Source organism: Prenolepis imparis, unplaced genomic scaffold (assembly GCF_030444845.1).
Source record: "Prenolepis imparis isolate NDT839.2.m4 unplaced genomic scaffold, iyPreImpa1.0 SCAF_4, whole genome shotgun sequence".
NCBI classification, from domain to species: Eukaryota; Metazoa; Arthropoda; class Insecta; order Hymenoptera; family Formicidae; genus Prenolepis; species Prenolepis imparis.
In genome coordinates this window covers 3720213-3747119 of record NW_028141162.1, presented here as the reverse complement: position 1 = coordinate 3747119, position 26907 = coordinate 3720213, and the positions used below count along the sequence as shown (strand labels likewise).

The following is a 26907-nucleotide window of genomic DNA, read 5'->3' as shown; positions in this document are numbered from 1 at the left end:
TACTTACTGTAGCTGCAGATAATAAGACCTATAAGCTGACTATACTCGGCAAAATTAAGTTAAAACGATGTTAAAACGAAAAAAACGAGGGAAAAATTCGACATTTGCGGTTAGCAAAGACAAGAACCAAAGAAAGATTTCGGGTTTCCATTAGAGTATATCAAAAGCACTGTATTACCGATGATATTTCGTAGACAATATAAGGTTTGAATCTCGGTAAATAGGGTTCTAATCTCCGCTAAATGGTGTTTGAATTTCTGATGAATAAAAATTTGAGTTTTTTTTACTAAAAATGCGAAACGCTTATTAAAGAAAATTATTATATATATAATAATTAAATCATTTATCGTATTATTTTGTTGTTTTCTTTGCCTTATTTCTTTTTTACCGGGTATATCTGATCAATCTACATTGTTTACATTTCCAATCTCTCTCTCTCTCTCTCTCTCTCTCTCTCTCTCTCTCTCTCTCTCTCTCTCTCTCTCTCTTCTCTCTCTCTCTCTCTCTCCTGTTGTTGACAGCTGACAGCTGATTGAAAACTTTGAATGAACCGGCATCATCTGGAAGGAGAAAATGCAAATATCAATTTTGAATTATATATTCCAATCTTTTGACAACATGATTAACAGGATTTTTAAATCCTATTCGCATCTTTTAATGTATCTTGAAAAAGATTGCAAATATTTATAATATATGCAAATGTGCAGCGCGCTTGCCGTTTGTTATGTTTCGATGTCGCTTGCCAACGCGCTTTGTAAGATGAAATAATCAATAAAGATATGTGTACATGTGTAAGGCGCAAAAATACACAAAATGGTAAATATATTTTTATATCTATATAATTCTTCGTTACACATAATGCCAATGCAATGATGGAAGAAAGATGTCGATGTTAAAATAAAAAATTGACAATTTATAGTCGAAGAAATATTATATAAATATACCTTTGCAATAGATCTTGTCGAGGGCCAAACCAGCCTCGTCCGATGGTGTTCGTAAATCGGCGTCAGGACGTAAGGAAATACCAAAGTTGGAGGATTTCCTAGAGAAACGAGATTACATCGGAGCCTTGACATTACTGGAATTTGAAAACAGTACCGGTAGCAACTTGGAGACAGATCTATGGATGGGATATTGTACGTTTCACTTAGGCGATTACAAACGTGCAGCAACAATGTACGAAAATTTGAGAAAAAAAGATTACGTACCACCGGATGTCTCGACAAATCTCGCATGCTGTTACTTTTATCTGGGCATGTACCCTGAGTCGCAAAAGATCTTGGAAGATGCTGCGGACAGCAAACTGAAAACCAGACTGCTGTTCCACCTGGCCCACAAGATGGGCAATGAATCAAAATTAATGGAATACCATCAAATGTTGCAGGATGTTATTGAAGATCAACTCAGTCTAGCTTCTATTCATTATTTGCAAGCTCATTATCAAGAAGCTATTGACGTATATAAAAGAATCTTGTTGGATAACAGGTTGAAATAATATTTTTCTTCCTCCTCTTTCTCCCTCAAACTTTTCTATCGCTGAAAAGAATCATATATCTGGATAGTATATTTTATTTGATACATCTTTTTACAATTATATATTTTTGTTACATTTTTTCATATGCGTGTAAGTTAGAAAGAGAAAAGCTAAAAGATGTGACTCCAGAATTGATTCTGAATTATATCTCCTTACTCAACTGCAGGAAAGTTGCAGGTATCTATCCTTCCTTTCTCACCTATTTCCTTATATAATGAGGATATTTCTCTATATAATATTTATTTAATTTTCCCTCCACTATACAAAGCGATGAAAATATTAATTTCCATCTAATAAAGCAAGTACAGTTTTTAAGTTATATAAATTTTACGTGAATGTATTTTCTTTTCAGGGATTATCTAGCTTTGAATGTATATGTAGCTTTATGCTATTACAAACTAGATTACTATGATGTAGCTCAGCAAGTGCTTCAAGTTTACTTGCAAAAATATCCAGACAGTGCAATCGCGATTAATCTGAAAGCGTGTAATCATTTTCGTCTATACGACGGAAATGCTGCACAAGCTGAGATGAAGCAGCTCATTGAAATGATATCCAGTTCCTTTAGTTTCGGACATGATCTTATACGCCATAATACAGTTGTATGTACAAATCCTTTATATGTTTTGCTTTCCCAGTTTAGTCCGTTCATTCATTCATTCATTGTTTGTATAGGTATTTAGAGGTGGTGAAAATGCTTTGCAAATTTTACCCAACTTGGTCGACGTTATACCGGAAGCCAGGCTTAATTTAGTAATATATTATTTGAAACAAGACGATGTCAAAGCAGCCTGTGAGTTGATAAAAGATTTGGAACCTGCAGTTCCGCAAGAATATATTTTGAAGGGTATAGTCAATGCTGTTATGGGACAGGAGACCAATTCTGTATGTATCATTAGATCGCTGTTACATTTTAGTTTGTATCTTAATTACACGTTAAACCTTATCGTGTGTTTATCGAAAATTTTTTCAGCGCGACAGCATAAAAACGGCGCAGCAATATTTTCAACTAGTGGGTTCCTCGGCATCGGAATGTGACACTATACCCGGTAGACAATGCATGGCCTCTTTCTTCTTCCTTTATCGGCAATTTGAGAGAGTTAGATTATATCTGAATTCTATAAAGACGTACTTCTCCAATCAGGACAACTTTAACTTTAATTATGCCCAAGCACAAACTGGAGCGGGCTATTTCAAAGAAGCGGAGGAAGCTTTCCTGATGATACGCACTGAAAAATATAAAAATGATTATGTTTACATCAGCCTTTTATCGTACTGTTGTAAGTATATATATTATTATTAAAGTTTTCTCTCGCACAAATTATATATGTAATAATAATCTGACAATTTACTTGCCTTTGTACTCAGATATAATGAATAAAAAGGCTGAATTGGCCTGGGAACTGTATCTGAAGATGGACACATCGACGGAATCCTTCAATCTGCTTCAATTGATTGCCAATGCGTGTTACAAAGTAGGTGAATTCTGGTATGCTGCTAAGGCTTTTGATATGTTGGAGCGCATGGATCCGAATCCTGAACATTGGGAAGGAAAGCGCGGTGCATGCTGTGGTACTTTTCAATATATCGTTGCGGAAAAATTACCAAAGTATGTATGATCCATGTATATTACATATTCGATAAAAGATCGTAGGAAGGAATCGTTAATTTATAAATTTTTTGTTGTACAGAGAACTGTTGTCGGATGTGATACAGCTTCTTAAAAATACATCCAATTCCCAAGTGGAGCAGATAATACGCGTTATGCGCAAATGGGGAAAGGACAACAGAGTAAATTGTTAACGTCATTGAATATTATATCATTATCGATTCCGTCCGAAAACAATGCAATAAAATAACAATATTATAATATTAAAATATGTATTACGCATGTATAAAGAAAATATAGAGTTGATATGTTTGTTGAAATGAGGAGTTATAATTTCGTATTTATATATAAACATTTTATGTATAAACAATAATGCAATATTGCAATAATGTAATATATATGAATTTTGGATAGGTATATTTCATAAATGAATAAAATAAAATCATAAATTTGTAATATTGATTAAGAATAACACCTCATTATCGATTTAATATAAAATAGATATATTTAAACTTGTGTAGTACACTCATGTTTTTATATAATATCAATAATATAATAATAGTAATAATAATTTTAACAAACACAATCGGTGAGTTGTAAAAACATCGTAGTCATCATGGCAATAGTGTGTTTTCGTACACTTGTCTCTATTCCACCAATCTTTCATACGCAAATTATTTTTGAAAAACCGCGAGTATCTTAATACGTGTACTTGCTTGTTTATATAGGTCGCAGTTTATCAAAAATATTCTTGGTGGAATGGCGGTAGATTTAATATGAAAAGAAGGAGGGAGAGGCAAAAGAAGGAAGAAGAGGATACTAGTTGGCTGTTCAAACGTTAGCATCCTGGAAAATTGAGCAGACAGGAGTAAATATTCTAACATTTAACCATTAATGCAACAATGTCATGACATAAAGAAATTTGTTTCTTGAATCGGACTGGAGAAGAAAAAAAACATCTATCAAGTTATTTGATTAGAAATACGTTATATAAAAAACAATATAATTACCAAATTGTCGAAGAATTTTAAATAAAATAATAGATAAAATGATTACGCACAAAGCAAAAACTTAACAAGTTGATTTATCTTGTACTGATAAACATAGAAAATATGATAAAGAAATATATTTTATATGAATTCAAGATCCTCTCTTTCTTCAGTCCGATTCTGCCGATTCAAACTCATCTCTTTCGAAAAGATGAGGAAAAGAACTATCTCTTTTCGATCAACAGCTCTCTACACCGCGTTTATACTTGATGTGTTTATGGAGAAAGAGTGCCCAATAAAAGTCATCACTACATCATTATTACGTTACAAAAATAGCATCGAGAAATTTCAGCGTTTTCGTATTTCGTTTTCTTTTCGGCGGAATTTCAGGTGCACTATGCTACGGATTTTTATCTGTTAGATAATATAATATCATACTAATGGCAGCACTCGTTCTCCGAAACGCCTTTTATCGCTTTTCTACGCTTGAGGCATCGCATCGGCAGGTGTAAGAGCTTCGTAAGAGAATCCACACTATATTCGATTATTATGTACCATTAATTTAAACATCATTATTCCTTTCGAGTCGCGTAATGCATACATACATTGTGTCGAATATCGATAGATTAAGACGTAAGATTTAGCAGATTTAACTATGTTACTAGTATAGATACGGTAATGATACGGCGGAAATTTTTGTAAAATTTTACTTTGTTATAAATTGCGATAATTCTCTCTCTCTCTCTCTTTTTCTTTCATACACAAACACACATTCATACATGCACACACGCATTTTCACACACTTTTCATTCGCGCGCTCTTTCTCATTAATAATATTCTAACGATTTCATGCTTTTCCCATTTATATCACGTTTTATCTATGATACATGAAGAAAAATAGTGACTAATTTTCTGTCAATTCCAATTTCAATACTTGGCGCTCAAGCACGGTGAATATGCAATATCTGTACATGAGGAATATCAAAGCAAAACTCATAGTGTAAAGAAAATTCAATAGAATCAAAATTTGAAATAATTTTCATTTCCAACATTTCTAAAGAAACATGTGTTTTCTAACAGAGAGATGAGACAGAATATGAGTTTTGCTTTCATACTTCTCAAATCAGTTCCGAGAACATTGTATCGAGGATTGCAATTGGTATAATTTCGAGTTTAATTTTCGAACACTTTAAAAATATACGCGAGAGAAGAGACTTTATATCAAATTGTTTAATATTTATTTATTCGCGAATAAGGATCATGCGCATGATATGAAAATATGAGTCTAACGAAATTATGCCGGTATCAATCTCTACTCTGTGCGAGAGCAATAGCCGGAGCGCTTCCTATTCATCGTTTCGCAACATCCTTCACAATGTCCCTTGTCTTCGAGTTACAGCAATAATTTCACGAAACCTTAATTAATTTTTTTTACAACAATATCGAATATAAGTTTAATTAAACGAAAAATCTTTTGTAAATAAGCGAATTCTTCATTTACATTGCCTTTTTTCATAAAGAATAACTGGGTTTCCTAGTTTCTAGCAGAGTTGAGTAAGTGTTAATATAAATTTGATGGATTTAAGTGACAATGCCATTAGCTAAGAATTTATGTTGATATATATATATATATATATAAATGTATATTATCAGTTTTCCAAAAGCAAAAACTATAATTAAATCAATTCTTGATTGAATATAAAAATAAAATTCATAATAATAATGTGCTACGTAAATTCTTAAATTTGTTATATATAAATTATGCATGAACAAGAGAAGCTACGTGCACGTTTGTATGCTCGATTAATTACTGTACCCGAATGGACGACGGATGCTGCAATAATACACACATCGAAGGATTCATATGACGCGTAGATACGAGATTAAGCGAATAGGCGCGATCTACGCGGCATAAAAATCGCCTCATCGCTTATATCGACAAGTTATACAATAAGATAGTAGTAGTAAGAAAAGAGCTACTTAAATAAATCCATGTACACAGAGTATTTATAATAGAGTGGCTATATATACATATACATATATATACACGACCACTCTCGGAAATTTTCTCTCCGCCATAAAATTGGGGACACAATGGCGGAATATAAGACTCAATTTCTAACGTATTTTTTTTCTCCCCTCAGCTAAACGAGCGAGATCCAAAGTGATAAACCTCATAGCGCACACTCGATGCGTATCTTTAAATGTGTGTAAATCACACATGTGTCGTTTGGCATTTTTATATGGCATTGCTCAGTGCTCAAAGAGGTGAATCGACAGGATCTGGTATTAATATATATATATATAATGGATACCTTTTACGGAAAACAATGCATTGGATTGGCAGCATACAATTTGTGCTATATAATTCGATCGAATTAGATATGCGCAGCTTTTCACGCACACAGTCTTTTTATATTGTTAAACAAAAGTATCTCTTTTTTTTCTCAGCAACTTGTTCGCTTTTGATTTCTTCTCGATCGGTTCTTTTGTTCTATCCGTATGATTATTTTGACTGAGAGAAAAAATGCAAAGAAATACAAATATTTAACATTTATACTGTTTGAGAAAATGAATGTCAAGAACCAGATTGAATATCCAACGTTGTTTATCTCTACGTTGAAAAAAAAAAGAAACGAAGAGACTCGACATTCTCGACATCAAATCACATTAATCTAGAACGATGTTCCTTCCGCGGTATATCGAAACACATACGAGTATTATAATTCTTACACAAATACTAAAAGAGGAATTCACGTCGCATCACATTTGCGTCATTTGCGCTCCGTAGAAGGAAAACAAAAAAGAAAGACGTCGCGAAAGGATCATTGGCCTATTTCAGTCTGTATTAAACTTGGTCTTTAACTTTTGGTGTTCGCACAATCCGTGGCACGCTCGGGAACAAACGAGAGCAAGATATTATACGTAGTCTCTTTTAAATCCTGACTTCTCTTTCTTCTTGAGGGTTCGTTTGTAGCTGCGCGTGAGGCTGTGCGTTGCCACACTGTTCAGTGCAGTTTTCGTGCATGCCACGGTACTTGTTTCCTAATTTCTATCCCTGAAACATAGGACGAGTATATTTCCTTCTCTTGAAATTTACAATTAATTATCGCGAAGAGTTTAATAGTATTAAACTAATTATATATATAATTTATATATAATTTTATAGAATTTAATAGTATTAAACTAAATTTATAACTATTTAAGAGTTTAATAGTATTAAACTAAATTTATAACTATTTAAGAGTTTAATAGTATTAAACTAATTATTAAACTAATATTAAACGTAATAGTTTTTAAACTGTTTATTTACAATTATTTGAAAAGAGCATTTAAAAAATGACGATGACTATTACATAACAAATATTATCGAGATAAGGTGCGTTCGAAGATTCTACCCATTAAAAGGAGCAAACATTCCTTTATCAATTAAATACTACTCTATTACAGGTAGGATTTTCAAACGTAATCATATTCGAAGATACTTGCCCCGGTCCAGGATAGTAATAGGGCGGCGGTCGTTCATATTCGGTGCTTAGGGGAGGCGGAGCCCCGGCGGCAGCTGGTTGATACCTTGGTGGACCACCGTTAGGAAAGTCCCAATTTCTGTAATAACAACATTCGTGAGTTCGATAATTAACGTTGAATACTCGGCCGTATTCAACGTACGATTTTAATTACAAATTAAGTCGTAATAGCATTTGCTTTCTAATGAGTTATATTCATTCGCTTAGCCCTTTCCGCTACCTGGCGTAGGATGGTGATAAAAAAAATTCCACGTAGAAGTGGAATAGTTTCGGCAGTGAAAGAGCTAAACATAACGCATCTATCGTGTCCTTGCCACAGTAAAATGCCATTTGCGAATTAACATATGATATAGCAGCCGCCCAACAAGCGAAATGAAAGTAAGATCGTATACGTAATTTGTCTGTCTCGATTACAATTGCAAAATATAATCACGATACATGTTGGAGAGAATAGACATGCTTCTCCGCGAAGAAAAGTTGAAGTACCTTTAAGCTAAAAATCAACGTTACAGGATAGATATTACTCGACACGAGTAGTTTACATCGACACTTGATATATAAAGGCGTCTCTTATTAAAGATACTGTATATTCCACATAAGCATCTCCATAATGAAGAGAAAACTGAACGATCGCTTGTACCCTATTTCACAGATGTGTTTCTTACTTGTTATACATATTTCTTGCGAAAAGCCTAGTTTTCTTGCAAAGCTATTCGTGACCAATTAAAAAAGGGAACAGAAAATAAACAGATCGAATAAATGCACAGAAGAAAGGATGAAACATTTGTAACAATAGTCTTTGCGACTTACGTGCAGAGGCGTATACGTGAGAGACGCGAGAGGTCGACCCCCCGCAGAGTTCCCACTCACCTGGAAATAACCGGGAGAAAAATCGTGACCATCGGGGTTGCATCACAAATGCGTCGACACATGATATTACAATTCAACAGTTAAACCTCAGAAATCATCACCATTGCGCGCCTAAAATCATCGGAGTCGGAACAATCGACATTGTTTTTTTTTTTTTTTGCGGTCTATATATGGATAGAAGCACGAATATCACACATACTACATCATCGGGGATCGTTGATATGAAATTTGTTCTTCTATCATCATCAAAACCGCGGAACAACATCGATCGTCCGAGCTTTATAAGCTATAAAAAACGATGCGATATCATTCGATGAGTGGGAACCCTGTTCGTGCCGAGTAAGAAAATGACGAAGAGATATTTTGATATTTCGCCAGAGATTCGATATACTCAAATAAGGTGAAAGCATTACGTATCACAGAAAGCTGTTTTATTTGCTTATCGCTCCGATTAGAGACTTACTGCGACTCTAGTGATATGCTAAAGACTTTATTGTGAGGTTCTGTTTTGGAAGGGTGTTCGTGGTTTCGCCACGATAGGGTGAAACTGTAAAGAAATCAGACGTGACCGATGAAGAAACGATGAGAGAAAAAAAGAGAAGGAGAAAGAGAGAGCTAGAGAATTTCAGGGCGACGTTACGTTCACGTAACGTAACGTCGCCACGATGTCACGTTAAATCCTGCATATATAAACCCTGTCTCATTCTCAAACGTCTCTTAATCGATGTGCATAGTGTCGAGATTATCGAAGATTATGAAGAAAATTGCTTTCCCAGAAAATTCCATGGTGGAATAGTATGAGGCAAATAACATGAAGGCCCGGAAAGACGCTCCTAGCGAAACTTACTTCGGTGCCAGATCGGAATATCTCGAGTCGTGATGCGACGTACTTTGATGAGCGTCGGGGATCCTCTCGCGCTCGTTATATCCCACCGCTGGACCGTCATAGCTCTCAACGTATGCCGCGGGATGATGCCTGCTATGGGTGACGTGCTTCTTGTCATGAACGCTGCAATCAAACACGATATGTTACTTAAGACGTTAGACTGAAGCGAGCACTCGTCATGCGAGTTAGAAGATCAACGTGTGTCGTACGCGCTAAGCCGCGGTGTATCGGTGTTAAAAACCTGTGATCAGTGTTTCCCAATCTATTTTGCCCGTTGAAAATCTTTAAAATATAAAGTATAAAATGCCTTAATTGCATCTCTTTATACGGATCTTTGGAGCAATTGGGAAACGCCATTTGGGAAACACTTTTCTGAGTAGTGTGTATTAATCCCAGAACCGCACAAAAATTCTCGCAGGATGACCAAATTATATATGCTTAGCAATGAGTTTCATAGAATAGAATTAAATGATATGGAATAAGAGAGATTGGGTCAAAGATTTATTCGCTGATTCATTTCAATAGCCATTGATTTAATTCTTTGTTAATTAAAGGTTTAATAGAAAGATTCATTGTCAGATTAGCCAATTGCTATGCAAACTCAATCATTATACAGTCCTATGGTTAAACAACACTTCCCAGATTATAGCTGGTGCTATATGTTTAATCTAAAAGCCGTCATCTATTCGCATACGCATATTTCGCTTATTGTAAGTGAAGCTCCTACACAAGCAAAAATTATTAATCTGCCAAATAATAGAAATATAATCGAATAAGCGGAAAATAAATCCCAGAATGTTTAACGAAATTTAATACGCAATATATCTTACAACGTAAGAATGCCAGCACGAGAATGTTAAACTCTTATACAGGGTGCATGTTACACATGATATAAAATATTCAAAATATTAATAAAGAATATTTAATGTTACACTAGAGTTATATAAGTCAATAGAAACACTTTACATATTATACAAATATATATATTTTTATCTCTTTAAAATTATAAATGCAGAGAGAAAGATAGTAAAAAAAAAACATATATTACTAATATTTGTAGAGGCTTTCTACATATTTAGACTCAAAAATTTATGTAAATAAAAACAATATATAATATATATTTAAATATAAAGCCTCTTATCTATGCACATTTCTGACTTATTTGCGCATTGCATTTGCAATTATGTTAAAGTTACCATCTTTTAAATAGTGTACAGTAGCTTCTCTTCTTCTTTGTTTCTGACGAAGAAGAGAGAAGTAAAAAAAGATATAGTTCATGTAACAAAATATTATTCTTGATTAACAAAAATTGAATCTAAGTTTAATGAAAAACGATAGGGCAGAGAAAATGATGTGTCAAACAACCGCATTCAGACGATATTTCATATGTGCATGCGTGTATCTCTCGGAATATACGTAGAACATGCGAGAGCACATTGTAGCTTCGTCGTGGTATACTTACTGGGCGAGGGGTATGTTATCCCTGTCTGCGTACGCGTCATACAAATATTCACTGTAACGGAGCGTGTTAGCGGTTAGATTCCAACAACCATTCCACACATTAGATGGCTACTAACATAATCTAAGCTACCGCGAAAGATCGGTCCTAGTGTCAGACAGTAATCTGTTTCCGTAATCATTTAGTGTTATCTTGCGCGGATTAATCGAGACATGTAATCATTAAAGTAACACGAATAAAATTTGATTTATATAGTATTATATAGTAATTACTAGGTAATAAATAAAATGTACTTTATTAGGACTTTATAAAATTATTTAAACCCTATTGGCTGTATATGTATTAGAATTGTTAATTTGTATGTGTTACGTAAGAAAATGGGACAATTATTATACATTAGGTAATTATTTCCGTTTTGAATGGCTTTTCGAGATCGAGAGAACACAATTTCGAGCCAGGAGATTCTTTTTTAGAATTTCCGAGACCGAAGAATTTTTTTGTAAATGAAAAAAAAAAAAAAGAAAATAAAACGAGGACATGCCGACTATCAAAGATGTTACAAAGCGCGAATAACATGCTATGGTATGTGGAAGCTTGAGAGTGGCTACGAGACGGAAATGAAGGAATCAACAATTTCTACATGAGGGAGTGCTTAGAAAGGTTGATTAAAATTCGCAGAAAAAAAGGATAGAAGGAAAGCCTTGATCTCTCTTTGAGTTTAAAAATGTATCATTATCTCTTATATTCTATTTCTTCCTTAGGTTCGCGTAATCAACGTTTGGAGATAGTTAATCAACGATTCAATAAATAATTCATGTTTGATGCATGATATCGATTGACAATATCTACTGAGGACACATTAGTATCTCAAAATATCATCATGCACCATAGATTGAATGAGAAATAAAGAACAATTAAAAAATATATGTTTTAAATCGCAGTCGTGAATCGCTATATTTACAAGAGGAAAATAGAAACTTACGCTTCGACAAGAGGTCCTGGATATGGATCCGACTTTTGATACAAAGCACTCAGTTTCACACAGAGCACTATCGTCGGTATGAATAGGATCAAGCACCAACCGACGCTCGCCCAGAAGCCGTTCTGCGTATATAAATGCAAATAGAAGCATGAATATTAATTCTTAGCAAGGTCTGTTTAATTTTGCAATATTATCGTGACGCGATAATATTTACTTGTCAACTAAGAAACTCGTAGAATGTTTAAAAAGTTTAATGAGAGTTACTAAAAAGATCTACGTGATAGACAATTAACTATATCTCGATAAACTCATTAACAATTCAAATAGATAATAGTAAGTAGATTTAAGAAGGCGTAAAACGATACTCACAAATGGATCTAGAATTTTATTGCATCCTGCTACAAGCGTTGCGTTGTAAGCATTCGAAACGGGAGCGCACTTTCCCACCTTGAAAGATGCAGATTCGATCACGTGCTCGAGGAAGTTGTCCACTTGATGTAAGAACGCATTGCCAAATCTAGTTGCGAGCTATCAATAATATTAATATTAATTACATTTAGCCATATGCATATAAAATGTTGCAAAAATATAAATCTAAAAAAAGAAGAAGCGTAAAATACATACATATTGAACGTATTCCGGCCCATCTTTATTCAGAAACTGCTGTGCCTTAGTAACTTCATCCACTAAATCGTGAATAGCGTCTGCCATTGAGCTATGATTGAACTTGATGTTCTCTTGAAGCATTAGCGCGTTTGCGCTTAATTGCTCGCTAAGCGTAGCCATCGGCATGACCAAGTCTCTGTGATAATGTTCCAAATCGTGCGCATTTTTCTCGAGACTTAGTCTGATTTCCTCCTGGCCCTCCGGCAGTTTAGCAGATACGTCCCGCAATTGTTTGGCAAGATGCTCCAAGTTAATATTCGTGATGTTGTCGGCGAGCAACTCGGCGTACTGATAGAATTTGATGTCGCTGAGACCGCTCTGCGCTAGATCGTTCAACTTGGATCTCGCGCTGTCCTTCAGAATCACCACACCGGGGGAAAGGCTGATCTTGCGGCGCAACTGTTGGATGGTGTCATTGATGTCGTAACGTCCAGCGTAATCGCGCAGGCTTTCAACGTCGAATACATTTTTCAGATTCAGCACATTGTAGAGCGTCTCGTTTTCATGGCATTTGCTATAATAAAGAGAAAGATCGAGCGTCAAATATATCGACAATTTTATGTTCGATACTGATTCAATTATTTATATTCTCTAAAGTTATCATTTTAACATTTATTATAAATTAACAATATAGTTTTGATCCATTTGTCATATTAAATTATATAAAAGATTATTTACCACAAATAGTATTTTCTGTTTTCAAATACAGAATATTCGATTTTAAAATACAAAAAAATATACCATACATACTTACGTAACAATATAACTCATGTTAATATTCGCATTAGGATATTTTGGATACAGTATCCTCTTGATTTGAACAAGCTCGTCGACCAGCTCGAACATTCTATTGTCTTTCGGATTCTTCAAAGGTTCGCAGATGCCACGTTGAGCCATAACGCCGGTTATCATATGCACGACGGTTATGACCATCAGAATGCTCGTTAAAAGAAAGATGATCCACACAGCCCTGCAATTCGAGACGATTCAAACAAGAATGACAATTTTATTCCACAGTAAACCGACTTTATTCTAGATTTCAGCGCAACCTACATCATGAGAAATCGTGCACCTGATCCCTTATTACAACAATCATCTCCGTATCCGTCTGGACGCTTTCCGCAAATACCACAGAGAAGACCACACGTCAAACACATTAAGACAGTCAGAAGAATACCGGATATACCAAGACCGAGATAGTATCTGAAATAAATGCGCATTTAAGGACAATCGTGTCGATCGTTTATCCACTCATATACAGTCTTTCACGATATATACATTTATTTCACGAACCTATAGGGCGAATACTGATCTATATTGTTCCGGGCAACCTCTAAATGCCGAATATAAACTCTATCTATGTCGACATTTATTCTATCGATGATGGCAGTCATGTTATTGGCGATGCCCGCTAGAAAGTTACAGGCTCGTCGAATACTCGCGCTGACCACGGGAATCGTTTGATTAACGGCATGCTGAATATCCTTCTGGATCTTTAGAAACGAATCCCTGCCTTGGCTCACTTCCGACACTATATTACTCTCCATCAGCACGGTGATGTTATGTAACGCGAATGTAACGTCCGGCAGCTGGAAAGTACCATAAATATATATAACGTAACATGCTTTCTCAATTGGTATAAAAATTGGTATGAAATAATTGTCAATAAAAAATACATCACACAAAATAGATTGAAATTATTGAATGCTAAGTGCGATTTCAATAAAAACTAAAAGACACATGCCATTTATTCATTGACTATCGTCAGATCTATTTTTGTTTATAAAAATATAAATAAAGAGAATATATTTGTGCATATATTAATATCTTAAAATTAGAAGAGTAATCTACAAAGAGTATTATCGGATCAAATAGATCTCAAATCATAAAATGGATTCAAAAATTATTCCAGTCGGAGTAAAGATAAAAAAAATGGTACATCAACATATTTTTAAATTGCTAAATTTTTATGTTTAATTATGAACTATTCTTCTTCTTTAAGTATATTGTTTTTAATCATCTTAAAAACACAAGATTATTTATTTTCGTTCTTGTACTCGATAAACAAATGCAAATAATGCTAAAAAAGTATGCTAAAAACAAGTTTTATTAACAGGCTCATGTAATATGTAGGATTTTATCAAATATTTATATTCACCAACTACTTTGCAAAATTAAATAATATGATAATGCAAATAAGAGTATATTTACATAAAATATACATTTAAGTAAGGAAGAAACTGCATGCTATTGCTTACAACTTACAGACGCTAGAAGCTATTTGTGGCAAGCATGGAATCAAACAAATTTATACAGTATCTCTCCCTCGTATACTAATAATCACACGATGTGCAAGAAACCATAATATTCGATATTGATAAACATATTTCGCAATATAAATTGCAATAAGCAAGACTGAAAACAATTGCATTGATCTACAATATGTCGAAATATATATCGAAAATTGAGAATAAGGATCAATTCTTATTATAGATCTAATCGCTCGATAAAATTCGGACATTAGTAATTTTATTTCAAAAAGCCTTATTATATTAAGCAAACGAAAGCCAAGGCAAGTCTTGTACAAATCTACCGTTTCGATACATTAAAGAGTCACTATTTTCAATGCACTTGGACCTCGATATAGTGTGCGCTTAAAGACAGTAAGCGCAATCTCGAGATTGCTTAGCGTTTTCATTTCTTCTTTAAATTAATTTTGCTAATATATATATCGAGGAGTTCTCCGAGAGCATTTTTATTAAATTTTAAATTGTTAAAGGATTTCTTTCACTATAAAATCATACCTTTGGGAAATAACGATCCAGGTACTGCGTGTAAACAAGGAAAAAAATACTCGTCAGATAATTAGCTGAAGTAGCTAACAAGATAAGAAACGAGACTCATGCGTCTACTTACCTTATCAAAGTCCACCTGTACCGACATTTGATTCACTTTGTAGTCGTGAAGAACTCGTTGGCACTTGTCAGTCGTGCATGCAGCCAGCGTGTGAAGGAGATTTTTCTTGACGCCGCGAACAACTATAAGAGATTATTACAAATTAACATTTTGTTTCTGAAGGTTCTCGTTTCACGTTAAAACGATTCGTTATAAAAATAGATTATTTTTCGAACGAGATATGACTATATTTCAAGTAAATTTGTCTAAAATGTGTACGAAAAGCAGTTTAATTTTTTTTGCTGTTTAAATCACTTTGATATAAATTGTGAGAAAGAAGAGAAATATCAAGTGTATCGAACAATTTTCTAATTTTGTTCAATAAATGTCAAGATGAATACGATTGGGCTACGTACCAATGTCTAATTGACTGGCGTTTGTTCGCAATTCCTGCGTTATTTTATTCATCAGTCTCAAATCCTCTCTGATCGACTCCAAGCCCGCGACTATGTCGTTCAAATTAGTGAGGGAAACGGCGTGTGAGTATTCCGCTAGTTGTTCGGTAACGATTTTGCCGCTGGCCTGCAGAATATTGTTGAGCGTAACTTCCAACTCCTGGGGATTGGTTTTGAGCAAATTGTCGATCTCTTGCTTTGTGGTAGTCAAGTAGAGCTTGACGTCCTTCAGACTAGTCTTGGCGTTGGTCGGAAGCTCTCTGGTTCCCTCCTGCATGTACTCGTTTGTCACGAAGGCGCAGACCACCCCGAATCTGATCCGATTATTATTTGTTCAAGTAATTGTCTACATTTAATTTCATCGGCTAAAAACAGCGAATCGTTGTAGAATAATTGAAATTTAATTGCATCGTCGAGTTTTATACAAGGCTGCTTTAAATATAAGTTTCGAGTATATATTATTAATACCATATTTGATGAAAGCGGATTAAATTGTTATTATTCGGACCGATTAAATTTCGAGAAGAGAGAGAGAAAAAATAATTGTGAAACTGTGCAACACATATGATGCAGCGATATATTCATTAATACATACTTGCAATAGGAGAAAGCAAGCGGTGGTTTGGAAATTTTCAAATTCCTGGAGTCTTTATTGCTATTTAAATATATGGTAACATTACTTTTGTTTACTTTTTAATATTTTCGTATAACGTGTAAAGTGCTCAAAGCTCGCAACTGAATATTATAGAACGAACGTTTGTCAAATAATATCTTAAAAGTTTGACGAGTCTTTTGAAAAGAAAATTATCTTACAGTATAATAGTGGCGACTCCTATTAGCACGATGCTGAGCATAATTTTCCTGCAGTGATCGTGCTTTTTGTCAAAGGGTTGACTTCGAGCACCGCAATGACCCGCGCATCTGCAGCAGCAGAAGAAGAGACCCGCGCAGGGGAGAATAGCTGCCAGGAGGACTCCAATCAGAGCTAGGCCTGCTAGTCCTCCATAATGCGTCGCTATAATCTTCCATTCTTTCAGAGGGTCCGCGAAAACCGGTGCACCGTCGACCAAGTTGATCATACCTGCGCAACAGAAATGTCTAAACTGTAAGTCTCGCTTTCGGTGGATATCCATCGCGTTATCGCGAAACAACTGACATTTAATTAAGAGAAACTGGCTGTAATCGACCGGGTTACAGACACATGCAGCAAATGTCAATCTTTCACTGTCTGCATTTTGTAGACTTGATGTAAAAAAAACAGCGCATTGCCGCAATCGAGCTGAAGAACGCAAACGCGCCAATTTCTTGGCAGCGGTGAAATCTCCGCAGTAAAATCCGCAATATGAGAATTCTAAAGAGCTTGTTCAGCGGTTTGTATAACTCTCATGTATATGATAAATCAACTCATATTTAAAACAAAAATGGTCAAGAATCTCGTGAAACGAGCTATAATAAAGGAAGCAACTTCTCTTCCACTCAACGATTCATAATGCATAAAAACCCAGCTCCAAACATGTTCTCCATCGGAACAGCTGATGTGTCGCGTCCTTCCTCGGTGGGGAGAACCGGGTGAGAGAACGGATAGAATGAGGACGCGTCGAATGTAGGTCATAGGTCAGGGTGCCGGAAGGGTTGCCAGGTCGCAACGGAAAACAACGAGGACGGACGGCGAAAATTTATTTGCCGGATAATGCAACCCAAGGAAATGGGTCAGAGAGCTCTGTTTGGTGGCTGTATGTTTTAGATTGTCGGCCGTATAGCGAGCTGAATCGATCTACATCCAGCGATTCTATGCGCTTTTCTACGCTCGCGTACGCAACCGCGATGTAATCATGATTGCGGGTCGCAACAGGATCGGGGTGAATCGTCCCTCCGCAATTTTTCTCCCTCTTCCCTGCCTCAGGAAATTTTCGTCCGGCAAGTTGGTGAAAAGAATAACGCACGAAATGCCCGAATTAATGTTTGCGACACGCTCGATGCTCTAACTAAGAGATAGCATGTTCGATTTTGTGTAACGAGATCACGACTCTCTGGACCGCTCGAGTTCTAGAAATCGCATTTGTCGCGTATCACTAAGTGCATGTATTCGGTGATGCGTGAAAGTATTCCTTTCTCTTTAGTCTTATTACGCTCTTTCTCGAGAAGATGTTAATGCTCCGATATGACCGCGATACTGCACATTTCTGCTCAATAATGTAAAAAGATGGCACAAATTTATCATTTCTGTAAAAAAAAAAGTTAATATTTTATATTCTTGTAGAAGTTCGATATTGATGGAATTCTGGTAGCGAAAAGCACTAAAGTTTCCAATACGATTCTAATTCAAAAAGTTTTGATGATTAAATATAGAAAATCAGAATCTAAAAATATGTGTAAAATACTTAACTTTTTATAATAATTTTTTCATTCTAATTAGAGATAAATTTATATATTGTATATAATTTTTAATATTTCAGAAATAAAAAATATGAATTTTATAAAGTCTTTAAAATATCATTATTTAAAGAAATTAACTCTGATTAAACGCAGTTCATTAACTTAATAAAATGACTAAATTCTACTGAATATGCGTCCAATTGAAATTACCACGTTTCTCCAAAAGCGCACCTCGTTTGCAGAATGTCAAATCAGAGCGGAGGCACTGTCAATCAAGTTCCATGAATCATGGAGAGGATTTTGAGGACGACTCTAGTTAGCAATAGACAGTGGTAATAGGGAACACAGAAAAGAATAGATTGAATTCGTTAGGGAGTATGTATGCAATGTTGGATGAATCAATAATAGCGAAAATTTTAATAGGAGTTGCTGTTTGATGCGTCACATTCTGCATATTAAGAGCATCCAATAAGTATATTAATTATTTTAATACTTTAATTTTGAGGATTCGCGCAATTTTTATCAACATGTCGAAAATTGTTGGAAACAATTTATGGCTATTTAGATTCTTGTAGTTTGCCGACACTGATCTATATAAATAAAACAAGCGTGTGATGGATTTCGCTATGATAAGCAGGACACAGTGCAGAGATGTGTTTCATGGGAGATTGAAAAATCTATAATTTATTTTTGGCGCGGAAAAGGACGTTAGTGACGTCGACAGTGCAATGCCCGATGATGAAAAAAAAAGCATGTTTTCATTGAGGTCATCATAATTGTGCAATGAAACAATGATAATCATAATTCTCTGTAAAAATGTTAAATTTGTTAATAGTTCTCTAAATACTTGGATTATTTTGTCGAATGTGTGAGAATAACTATAAAATCAATTAAAACATTTGCATCTCTCGTATTCATTTTCTGTTATTTAAGCACGACATGCGAATAAACATGTTGACAAATGCAATATTGTAGAGATATGTTTTCAGTATGTCACAACATGCAATATTTTATTTTTTTACATAAAAGCATATAACGTGTAGTTATATACGTGTTGCGGAATCGCGTTACGTAGTCAATATTTCTCCGAGTTGCATATATTAATTTTCGATTCAAGAATAGAAATATGCCGGAAACGTGTTATGGTCGACGAAGATGTATGGCCTTCCTGGACCGAATTTCTAGAGAAAGAAGAAACTAGGACTGCTGCTGCGATTCAGCATGAAAAACGATCCCACTCTTGAAAATTTGTCCTCCTTTGCGAGAAAACGACTCTTGGTTCTCGTAAAACTTGTCGTCGCTTTCGGAACAAACAATCGTTTAGATTTACGACTATAATTGATGACCCATTTACACTTTATTTATAATTCGACTCTTCATACGATATCAAATATATTTTAAACAATGCTATATGTTTACTGTATGCATTGAATTATAATAACAAAAAATTGATAGTGTCTTCTTAATAAAGACCGACCAGAAGGAATTAAAGCGTGTCCTTATATATAGCGTCTGCATACAGTGACATATATATGTAAAGTGAATATTCTATCGACAAACTGGCAAACCAGTGCAATCGTGCAACTCAGGGCAGACTCACTGTCGTCTAGGTAAGGGTTTCGATCGATTTTCCGCAGTCATTGACCTCTATGGTTACGTTAATACCGCCGTCGTCAGGTTTAGATCGCGCGGTCTTTTAACGGTTCCCACATTAATATAATCGCTGATTAAATTCTGGATTTTTCCCCCCCGATATTCAAAAGAAACAAAGAAACAAAGTTTAATATACAGTCTTTTGTTTCTACACGGAGAGAATTTTCTCTTAGAATTTACCCTGAAAATCATGGTAATCGTGGGACAATACAGTATATGGAAAGAATTTTATGAGAATTTCTCTGATTAATATTTATCACAATAAACATAATATCTACACGTTAAAATATAAAACATGTTTGAGAAATTTTACCATGCATTTAGTAAAATTAATCAAACATGTTTTATATTTTATTGTGATAGATACGAGGGGTTGGTCACTAGTGGTTATAGTGTACAAAAATTACCCTTGATACGGAATACCTTTAAATTACCTCAGATTACTTAAGATTACCTAATACTACCTCAAATTACTTAAGATTACCTAATACAAATTATGCCCATCATACTTAGAATTTAGAATATCTTTTTCGATTATTTCCTTTTTTAAATTTAAAATTAATTTTAAAGAATTTTTTTAAATATATATTTTAATTTTTTTGTTATAAACAGTAAAAATTTTTTCCTATTTTAAAACATTTAAAAAAATTTTTTTGGTATATTTTTAAAATATTTTATTATTTCTTAACGCTGTCAATTTTATTCCCAAAAACGTTGGGAATAAAAATTTAATTTTTGTTACTGTTAGTTGTTTTCTTTGCAATACATCCATAAAAATAAAGTGCGATAAAAATGAAAATAATACCGGAATTACCGGCAGAATATTCAATACATAAAAATTGTAATATAGGTTTTATTTTACCGTTAAATGACGATGGCTTATCAAAAGTTGTAGATAAGAATGCATTTCGCAATTTTTAAATGCTCGTGTGTTCGAGGCCTGAGAGAGAAAGACATGGTACCGCGAAAACCTAACCACGACAATTCTTAAATTATAAAAAAGCACGTTTTTACGAAGCGTCGACTCCAAAAATCGACTGCAAAAAGATACAATTCATCAATGACGTTCACTAAAAGTTCAAAAATTAAAGATTACCTTAGATTACCTACAGATTATTTGATATTACCCTTAGATTACTTAGATTTCCTATTAGATTACCCAAGATTACCTGAGAATGCTAAAGATTATTTAGAATTACTAAAAATTACCTTGGATTACCCAAAATTTCCTTTGCATTGCCGCTGAATTACCTAGCCCTTGTACAAAAATTACCTCAGTGACCTCGGATAGACATTATTATTTTTATTGTGATAAATATTAATCAGAGAAATTCTCATAAAATTCTTTCCATACCATATTGTTCCACGATTACCATGATTTTCAGGGTAAATTTTAAGAGAAAATTCTCTTTGTGTACGTTTTTTACGCTTCTTCGATTTACCAGTCGAAATGATAAAATTGCAATTTGACAGTCATGTCGTAATCTCATTATCACTATTGAATAAAATTACAATTAGAAATATCAGGTAGTTATACGCCTTATATTTTTGTGCAGAGTTTATTTACGAAGATGGTGTTACGAAGTAATTGAAGCGCAGGTTCAAAACACCCTTCTTCTTCGCTTTATTATCAGAACTTTCTAGCCGATAATCCCGGTAGAAACTTCCGCCATTATCCTAATGAAGAAATCCATTGCCTGTCACGGTACAGCAAATATTGCTATATACAACGTTCTGATTGAATCAAAGTTATTTCTTTTTAGCTCAAAACTAAAACGATAATGCTGTAGAGATTTTTTTTTTGTAAAGTTATATTAATTTCAAGACATGCAGGCTTTATACATATAAATCAATTGATTTCTTTGATTCAGAATTACGGTCTAATTAGTCGCGACAATTCTCGTTTTATCAGCAAAAACCGGAAATGATGGAAAAAGGTTGTGCAATGCAATTAAATAGCAATTAGCTTCTATTGGCGTGAGTTTCCGTAATGAGATCGTTCGCTAAGTTTTTTTTTTTTTTTTTTTCAAAGCCGATATCTGCGAATAGTTACGATTGATCATATTGAGATAATTAAGTTGAGAATACTGCGGCAAAATTAGCAATCAATTAGCCCCTGACATCGACTGGCTCGCGTTAACGCAAATGTTCTGCGCGCGTCATCGACATTAATTAAGAAACAGGAAATGATCGCATCCGGAATATATAGGGGATATATATCTCATGGGGACTCTGTATCGTCTCTTTAAATGTTTTGCGAATTTATGTAGAAGCGATTAATCGATTCCGACTATAGCAATATGTCGTTGTAATTGGCGTAAAAGAAAAATGCGAACGAGAATTGCTGGAAAGTCTGACAATCGATTCGTGTTTAAACGACAAATAAATATAATAGCTCGACGATAAGATCTAGATAAAGCTCTTTCGCACGTCTTCTTGTTAAGAAAGATTCGGCGTTCCAGAATCTCTCCACCACTTTTCATTCCTTTGCTTTTCTGGTCGCCGCATTTCTCACGAACTGTTTACTTCGCAAGCCCGACAACACGGATCACACATCTCATTATTTTCAAGAGCAAAGCGCGCTTGGCGCATTTTTTTCAAGTTTTAAGCGAAAAAAGAGAAAGGTTTTTTTATTACTTTCACAAGCAAACTCACATATGTGTTCCAGAAACACTGCCCGTCGAATTATATATATGTTGCATCTTTTCCTAATCATCCTGCACTTGTTCATTCCACTCGAAACAAGAGCAGAAATGTACTTGAAGAAAAAATTGTCATATATCCATATGGCGTGCATCTGTAAGATTACAATCGCAGAATTTTGTCCGCGTCGCGGAGATGCATTCGTCGACGAGGGGGACTGAGAATTTCACTCAAGATTCATGATTAACAACAGAACAGATGTCGGCGAATGTGAAGATGTTATTATAGAATTAAATAAAATTCAGAGATATGAAAAGGGCTAGTAAGAGAGTCAGGCACAGATATTAGGTGTACTGAAAAAAAATGTGTTAACTTGACTAAACCTTTCAACTAAATATTATTTTGTTAATTGAACATATAGAAATATTTAAATTAAATATAATATTAAATCTAACAAAACGTATATTTGACTTAAATACTAATATATGTTTAATTAATAAAATAGTAATTTAGTTGAAAGGTTTAGTCAAGTTAACAATTTTTTTTTTCAGTGTGTAACAAAATTATTTTTAAATTTCTCTATATACTTATTTATTTTAAAATAAATACAGAAGAATTTTAAAATAATTTTGTTGCACCTAATATCTGTGCCTGAATGATACCTGAGTTTGTATTTGTTTATATTTCATTCTATATAATGCATTTTTAATTCGCCGACATCTGTTTTTTATATATATCATATATAAAATATGTATATAAAATTTTATTTTTTCTAAAAATCAAGCTTGCCATTAACATCATAAATTGCACCTCAACAAAAAAGTCCATATATATATATATATATATATATATATATATATATATATATATATATTTAGATGATTCATCTGAGATGATGATCGTGACTATTAGACAGTGTAAATTCGACTCTAATTGCCTTCTACTGAAAGTATCAAGTATACACACTTCATCGCTTGTATTAATTTCTCCATGGCCCTAATTGCGCCGGTGCCTAACTGATGTCCCAACTGGAAAGTTAATTCCTGCACTATAATCATAACAAGACGAGACGATGACGGCAACAACCGCGTACCGTTGCATTCGTCGTGATGCATCGCTTTTCTTCGCGAACGTAACATATGTAACGATTACGCATAGTACGTATACGGTACTGGCCATTAATCTGTAAAACTGCTTAACGGAAAATTGACCTTTGGAGAAAAAAAAAAAAAAAAAAAAAGAAACGAGTATATAAACGTACACGATATACAATAAGATATGTAACTTGGAGTATTCGTATTTTACAATAAACTCATGCGATATTTTTTTCTCTCATTGTCAGTTATTTTTGTTTCTCTAATCCTTTCCATTCTAGCGAGAGAATTCCTATATATATATATATATATATATATATATATATATATATATATATATGTGTGTTATCAGAAACGAGCGTTTCCTCTCCGGATGTTGACTCACGGCTCGCCTAATTGCCACTCGAGCATTAATTGACTCTTCGCGATGCTTTTTCGGGAGTTGGCCGGGGCTCAAGGAAAAATTCAGTGTGCAACGCGAGAGGTTGACGGACTCTTCAATCTGAAGAGAGAAAGAGAATGGCTAGAGAGCGTCTATTTTTTTGGCTTATTTATCTCCGTGCGAAGAATAAATCGTACTTAACGATCAATAATCACGATTATTCTAATGGTTGTCGTCACGAAATAATTATTCGTAAAAGCTCGACACTTGATAACAACAGAGAAAAATGTGGATTGATTGATGCTGTTCTGCTGTTACGTCTGCAACTTAACTGTAATTTACTCGGACGTCTTTTTCGCGTCTCGTCGCGATTACGGTACTTTTGTTCACGCGACACCAATTGCGCTGATAATTCCTGTGACAGATGAAAAAGATGTCGCACGATCGACGCCGTTAAAATAAAAATAAAAAAACTCATGATAAGGATTGCGGTGTAATTAATGTTGCGGTAATTAATCTTTTTGTTTGCGGTCGCATCATGCTACACAGTTGGAAAATTTGTGTTTTCTTGTTAAAAACGGTCCCCGTTAAAATTTTTGTGTTAAATATTTAACACATTCATGTGTTAATTTAACATATTGCTGTTATGTTAATTGGACTCAAATGTTAAATTATTAAAACAACTAAAAAAAAGTGTAAAAATAACACAATGTATATCTATTTTTAATTTTACACAATAAATATGTTCGGTATTATTAGTGACAAGATTTATCTGTTAAAATTTACAGAAAAAAATGTTAATTTTACTTTATAATATAAGTGGGGGTGATAAAATGTAAAATTAACAATTTTTTTAGTTAATTTTTACATTAAAACTATGTTAATTTTACACAAAATTTATTTTAAGTTTATTTGAAGTTTGCATTTATTTTATGTTAAAATATTAACACAATATTCGTGTCACCATTTAACATATCCGTATTATGTTAAATTAACACAAAAATTTCTGTGGACCGTTTGGGACAGGTGATATTTGTTAAATTTAACACAAATTTTTCAACTGTGTACGCTTTGTCTTTTTTTATCGTCATAATTAGAAGATATACCGTATTTTTTAATTACACACGCCTCCGATTTTTCTTTCGAGATAAGAATTTCATGCGAGCCATAAAATACAGGCAAGAAAACGTTCACACGGCTGTGCATAAATATGCATTGCGTTCAAGCTTAATTGTCGAGCCGCTGACCCGAACTAACCCGATGCCTCGATTAAAATGTCGACGGTCTTGTCAAACTTATATTGAGTAATTTAGATCGCATTATCTTCTCTTAAGATATCTCAAGAACAAAATGACCCATTTTATTGCGAAAACGAAACGGGAAAGTGCGCTATCAACTTTTTGCTGCGTAAAGTAATGAAAATAATTATTCCTTCTTAATTAATCTAATAAAGATTCCTCTCTGGTAAATAATAAAATTCAAGCACTTTCGGATATAGATACGGTGTCGCTTTCAAAAAATGTAAATTATAACTATATCTCTTACAAGCGAGAATTCTGCGCCGTTATCGAATCTCGATAAATTAAACGTTAAATTAACGAGTTGTCGAGTGCACGCTTCATCGATGTGCGAAACTAACTCGTGTTTTATTGGAACCAATGAACGTAGGAAGGAATGTCGAAGTTCACGGAGTGCATGCTTATATCGTGTGTTAAACAGAAATGTTCATAGAATTTTTAACGGATTGATTGAGATAATAAATCTCATATATTTATATAAATATAAATATTTATAAAATTTAAAAAATAACCTGTCTATTTTCTAACGTTGCATTTTTATCAAGCAATTATTAAATAAAATTATTTAATGTTTTATCTATACCGTATGTCACATAAATAGGCGAATCAATTTTATCCCGACAAATATCGCGAGAGCCTTATTTCTGAATATATATATATATATATATATATATTTTTTTTTCTGTGGTTTCCGTTGCTAACGCCTGCGGGATTTTCCCGGTCAGATAATAAGCTTTTGCGTTTCTCTTTCAAGGACTCCCGCATAGGGGAATACATATGTATTAATTTCCTGCCATTGTGAGCGTGAAACGTCATACAACAGGAGGGTTGACGAGACGCGAATGTAAAATGCGGCGGGCATTGCAAGACTAATGTCAAAAAAGATCGTATATACGTCAAGTGACGTCTGCATGTCTGACGATAATGCGACAAGTAATAATAAATGGTGCCCACCCTCGCGCGATATGCACGGAAAAAAGAAGACGAGCCATCTCTCGCGAAAATAAGAATAGGACGATTTACGACTCGTACTTTGCACAGAACGTTTGCAATACTGTTTGTACAATTGTAAAAAAATTTTTCAACAAAATTTGATGTAAAACGTAATTAATTATCAATTAATATTCTTACGTATCTATGATTCCTTTTTTACATTATGTGTTATGGAAATATCTAAAGATATTATCTTAGTAAAAGTAAACGTAAGTCTTGTTACACTCTTATAGAAATTTATATGGCAGTTTATACTTGAAATCTAATCTTGTATATCACAGTCTACATAGTAAACAATTGCAATATGCAAGCGATCTGGTGAATGATACAATTTCCGCGAGTTTACGTCTCTTTCTTTCTCTCTCTTCCTCTACAGGAGGTTCCGGAGCAATAAATGTGGCGGTAGACTTAACGATCGAAAGAAAGATGTTATTTTCTGGACGCGTCGAGAACAATAGCGAATAAATTTATGGGTCCCTTCTATAAAGGACCCTCAAGCCCTAACGTAGGATTTTATGAACGGACTCGAGACTCCATATACCGTTTCGACGAAACTCGATCCTAGACGGTTAAGAATGTCGCACGCGTGTGAAAAA

At 34.2% G+C, this 26907-nt stretch overlaps 2 protein-coding genes across 6 annotated transcripts in view; one reads left to right on the top strand and one right to left on the bottom strand.

Moving 5' to 3' along the window:
• The first annotated feature begins 519 nt into the window (after positions 1-519).
• Positions 520-3463, top strand: Ttc26 (tetratricopeptide repeat domain 26). The gene is made up of 7 exons (XM_083035395.1): positions 520-816; positions 956-1485; positions 1887-2136; positions 2210-2419; positions 2508-2814; positions 2903-3143; positions 3226-3463. Exons 1-7 carry the CDS (start codon positions 814-816, stop codon positions 3335-3337), a joined length of 1653 nt encoding a protein of 550 aa, XP_082891521.1. The 5' UTR covers positions 520-813; the 3' UTR covers positions 3338-3463.
• Positions 3464-3599: 136 nt separating this feature from the next.
• LOC145934711 (prominin-like protein) overlaps positions 3600-26907 on the bottom strand; it is a 39004-nt gene continuing 15696 nt past the window's right edge. Inside the window, exons 2-16 of one of the 5 annotated variants that reach the window (XM_083035390.1) lie at positions 16686-16953; positions 15834-16186; positions 15439-15560; positions 15327-15350; positions 14788-14799; positions 13816-14111; positions 13576-13725; positions 13277-13492; positions 12481-13036; positions 12226-12384; positions 11857-11978; positions 10878-10928; positions 9377-9538; positions 7622-7738; positions 3600-7190 (exon numbers count right to left, since the gene is read on the bottom strand). In XM_083035390.1, coding sequence (XP_082891516.1) covers positions 7178-7190; positions 7622-7738; positions 9377-9538; positions 10878-10928; positions 11857-11978; positions 12226-12384; positions 12481-13036; positions 13277-13492; positions 13576-13725; positions 13816-14111; positions 14788-14799; positions 15327-15350; positions 15439-15560; positions 15834-16186; positions 16686-16953 — 2621 coding nt within the window. In that variant the 3' untranslated portion in view covers positions 3600-7177. Of the gene's footprint in view, positions 7191-7620; positions 7739-8469; positions 8530-9376; positions 9539-10877; positions 10929-11856; positions 11979-12225; positions 12385-12480; positions 13037-13276; positions 13493-13575; positions 13726-13815; positions 14112-14787; positions 14800-15326; positions 15351-15438; positions 15561-15833; positions 16187-16685; positions 16954-26907 lie in introns of those variants that run through there. The other 4 variants (XR_014425094.1, XM_083035392.1, XM_083035394.1 and 1 more) reach the window with 4 other exon arrangements.